This window comes from Sitodiplosis mosellana, unplaced genomic scaffold, assembly GCF_009176505.1.
Source record: "Sitodiplosis mosellana isolate CC-2019 unplaced genomic scaffold, AAFC_SMos_1.0 Smas_scaffold_1688, whole genome shotgun sequence".
Classification (NCBI taxonomy): Eukaryota; Metazoa; Arthropoda; class Insecta; order Diptera; family Cecidomyiidae; genus Sitodiplosis; species Sitodiplosis mosellana.
In genome coordinates this window covers 1-2126 of record NW_022596930.1, presented here as the reverse complement: position 1 = coordinate 2126, position 2126 = coordinate 1, and the positions used below count along the sequence as shown (strand labels likewise).

General features: G+C 39.9%; 1 protein-coding gene across 1 annotated transcript; it reads left to right on the top strand.

The window, feature by feature from the left end:
• Positions 1–172: 172 nt before the first annotated feature.
• On the top strand, positions 173–1530 carry LOC129571223 (uncharacterized; the record flags this gene model as incomplete). Its single annotated transcript, XM_055450995.1, has 2 exons — positions 173–664; positions 1210–1530. Coding segments are annotated over 2 exons (813 nt in total), but the record flags the coding sequence as incomplete, so codon positions are not given.
• Between the last annotated feature and the right edge of the window lie 596 nt (positions 1531–2126).

The window sequence follows — 2126 nt, the reverse complement described above, 5'->3', positions numbered from 1 at the left end:
CTCGCAATTCTATTCTGAAAGAGACAAAACACATAGCATTTTCATGGGAAATGTTAGAATAAGTCTATGACACTTGCCTGTGAACCTTTTTTGCGCCAAACACGTGTTCTGGATTGAGTTCATTCAATTGTTCATGCTTGAATTTTGATTTTTTTTTTCTTCAATCCATCAGGATATGAAGCCATTCAAAGTTGTTTCTGGTCGATGCAGGAAGCGCAAGTCAAAGTCTGCAAAGGTTGAAGTCAAGCAAGAGCTGGTGATTAAAGAAGAGCCCAATGATGGTGACGATGGCATGAATATACCACGGCCGACAGTTGATGGAAGATATCGTGTGAAATACGAAGGGCCGATTAACTTTGCCCGTGACTTCGATCAGATTAAAGATGAAATCAAATGTGAAGAAGAAAAGACGAGCAAAGGAAAGGACTCGGTACCATGTGAACGATCGAATGACAGCGACGCCAACTATGATGACAACGAAGACCCCATGGATGACGCAATCGATGTTCAACAACCGGAATCAGTTGGCAGCGGGAAGAAACGGAATGAAGGCGCCAAAAGACGAAACAAACGAACAATTCCCGGGAATCAAGCGACCAAAAAGCAAAAGAAGCACAAATGCCATGTGTGCAATCATGTGGCAGATTATAAGTCCCATCTCAAAGTACACTTGCGAATTCACACTGGAGAAAAGCCGTTTCAGTGTGATGTTTGTTCGAAGTCATTTGCACGAAGAGGTGATTTGAACAAGCATAAGAAAACTCATGGCCAAATCCGTTGTTCCAAATGTTATCAAGGATTTGGGCAAGAATCAGTCAAGATCGAACATGAACGGTTATGCAATCCATGCCAATTTGAATGCGACATTTGCGGATATCACACTGTGATGAAATCCACTTTGACAGTTCATATGCGGACTCACACAGGGGAGAAGCCGTTCGAGTGCTCAATTTGTTCGAAATCATTCACAACCAACACACAACTCCAAAGACATTCAATGACTCACAAAGACGAGCTGCCGAATGCTTGTTCGAAATGTGGTCGACGATTTGCAACACCAGACGATAAGCAAACACACGAAATGCGCTGCCAACGAGGTCTTTATGCATGCAATCGGTGTCATTACAGAACTGTTTACAAGACTAATTATAAGACACACTTGCAATCAAAACACGGAGCAAAACGATCGATCAAATGTGAAATTTGCAGCAAACAATTCGTTCAACAGATTTATTCAAATCAGCATTTGTCTTAGCACACAGTGACCAATTCCCATTCCAATGCTCCAAGTGCTTCGGAGGATACGCAACCGAAGATGCAAAAGAGGTTCATGAAGGTAGCTGTGGCCACCGTCAGTACCAATGCCATTTGTGCAAAGAGCATCGTCGAGACAAAGATGCTTTGAAAATTCACATGCGAAAGGATCACACCGGAGAGCGAATTCAATGCGAAGTGTGTGCAGCAAGCTTTGCCGATGGAAGTAATGCCAATCGACACATGAAGGCACTTCACCGTTTGAAGAAGAAATAAGTCACGCATCTCTTGGATTCATAAACGTAGCTAAGCATAAAACTAATAATAAACTTTCATTACACAAAACAATTCACCCATAGAAGACAATCACATCAAGCATTTGAATAGTTATAACGGACATGCTTCCGAATTTGAAATAACATTTAATATTTTACCACATAAAAAATTATATTTTTCGCTTTAGATTTAAGCTCCCTTTTGATTGAAACTGAACAGAACATGAATACATACTGAACCCGGAATAAAAAGAAAAAAGCGGCAAAAGAGGGTTGCGTTTAATTTCTGAGTTCATTTTTGCAGCGATTTTCTTCTCCAACGAAAGAAACAGATGGTTTTGGGAATATTTACTTTGGCCAACTCTGCATTCGAATCGGGTTTGTACATTTTTATTACAAAGATTTAGCTTCAAAATATATTGTTCATAATTCTCATTATTCAAATGCTCCATTTGAATTGATTTCTGATACTTGTCCATTTGCTCAATTCATTGCCGCCACTTCAAAAAGTGTCACACTTCCAACTCCAGATATTTTCGATTTCAAACAAAAACATGCTCTTCTCATGCACTCTTCTTCAATTCATGGATTGGATAA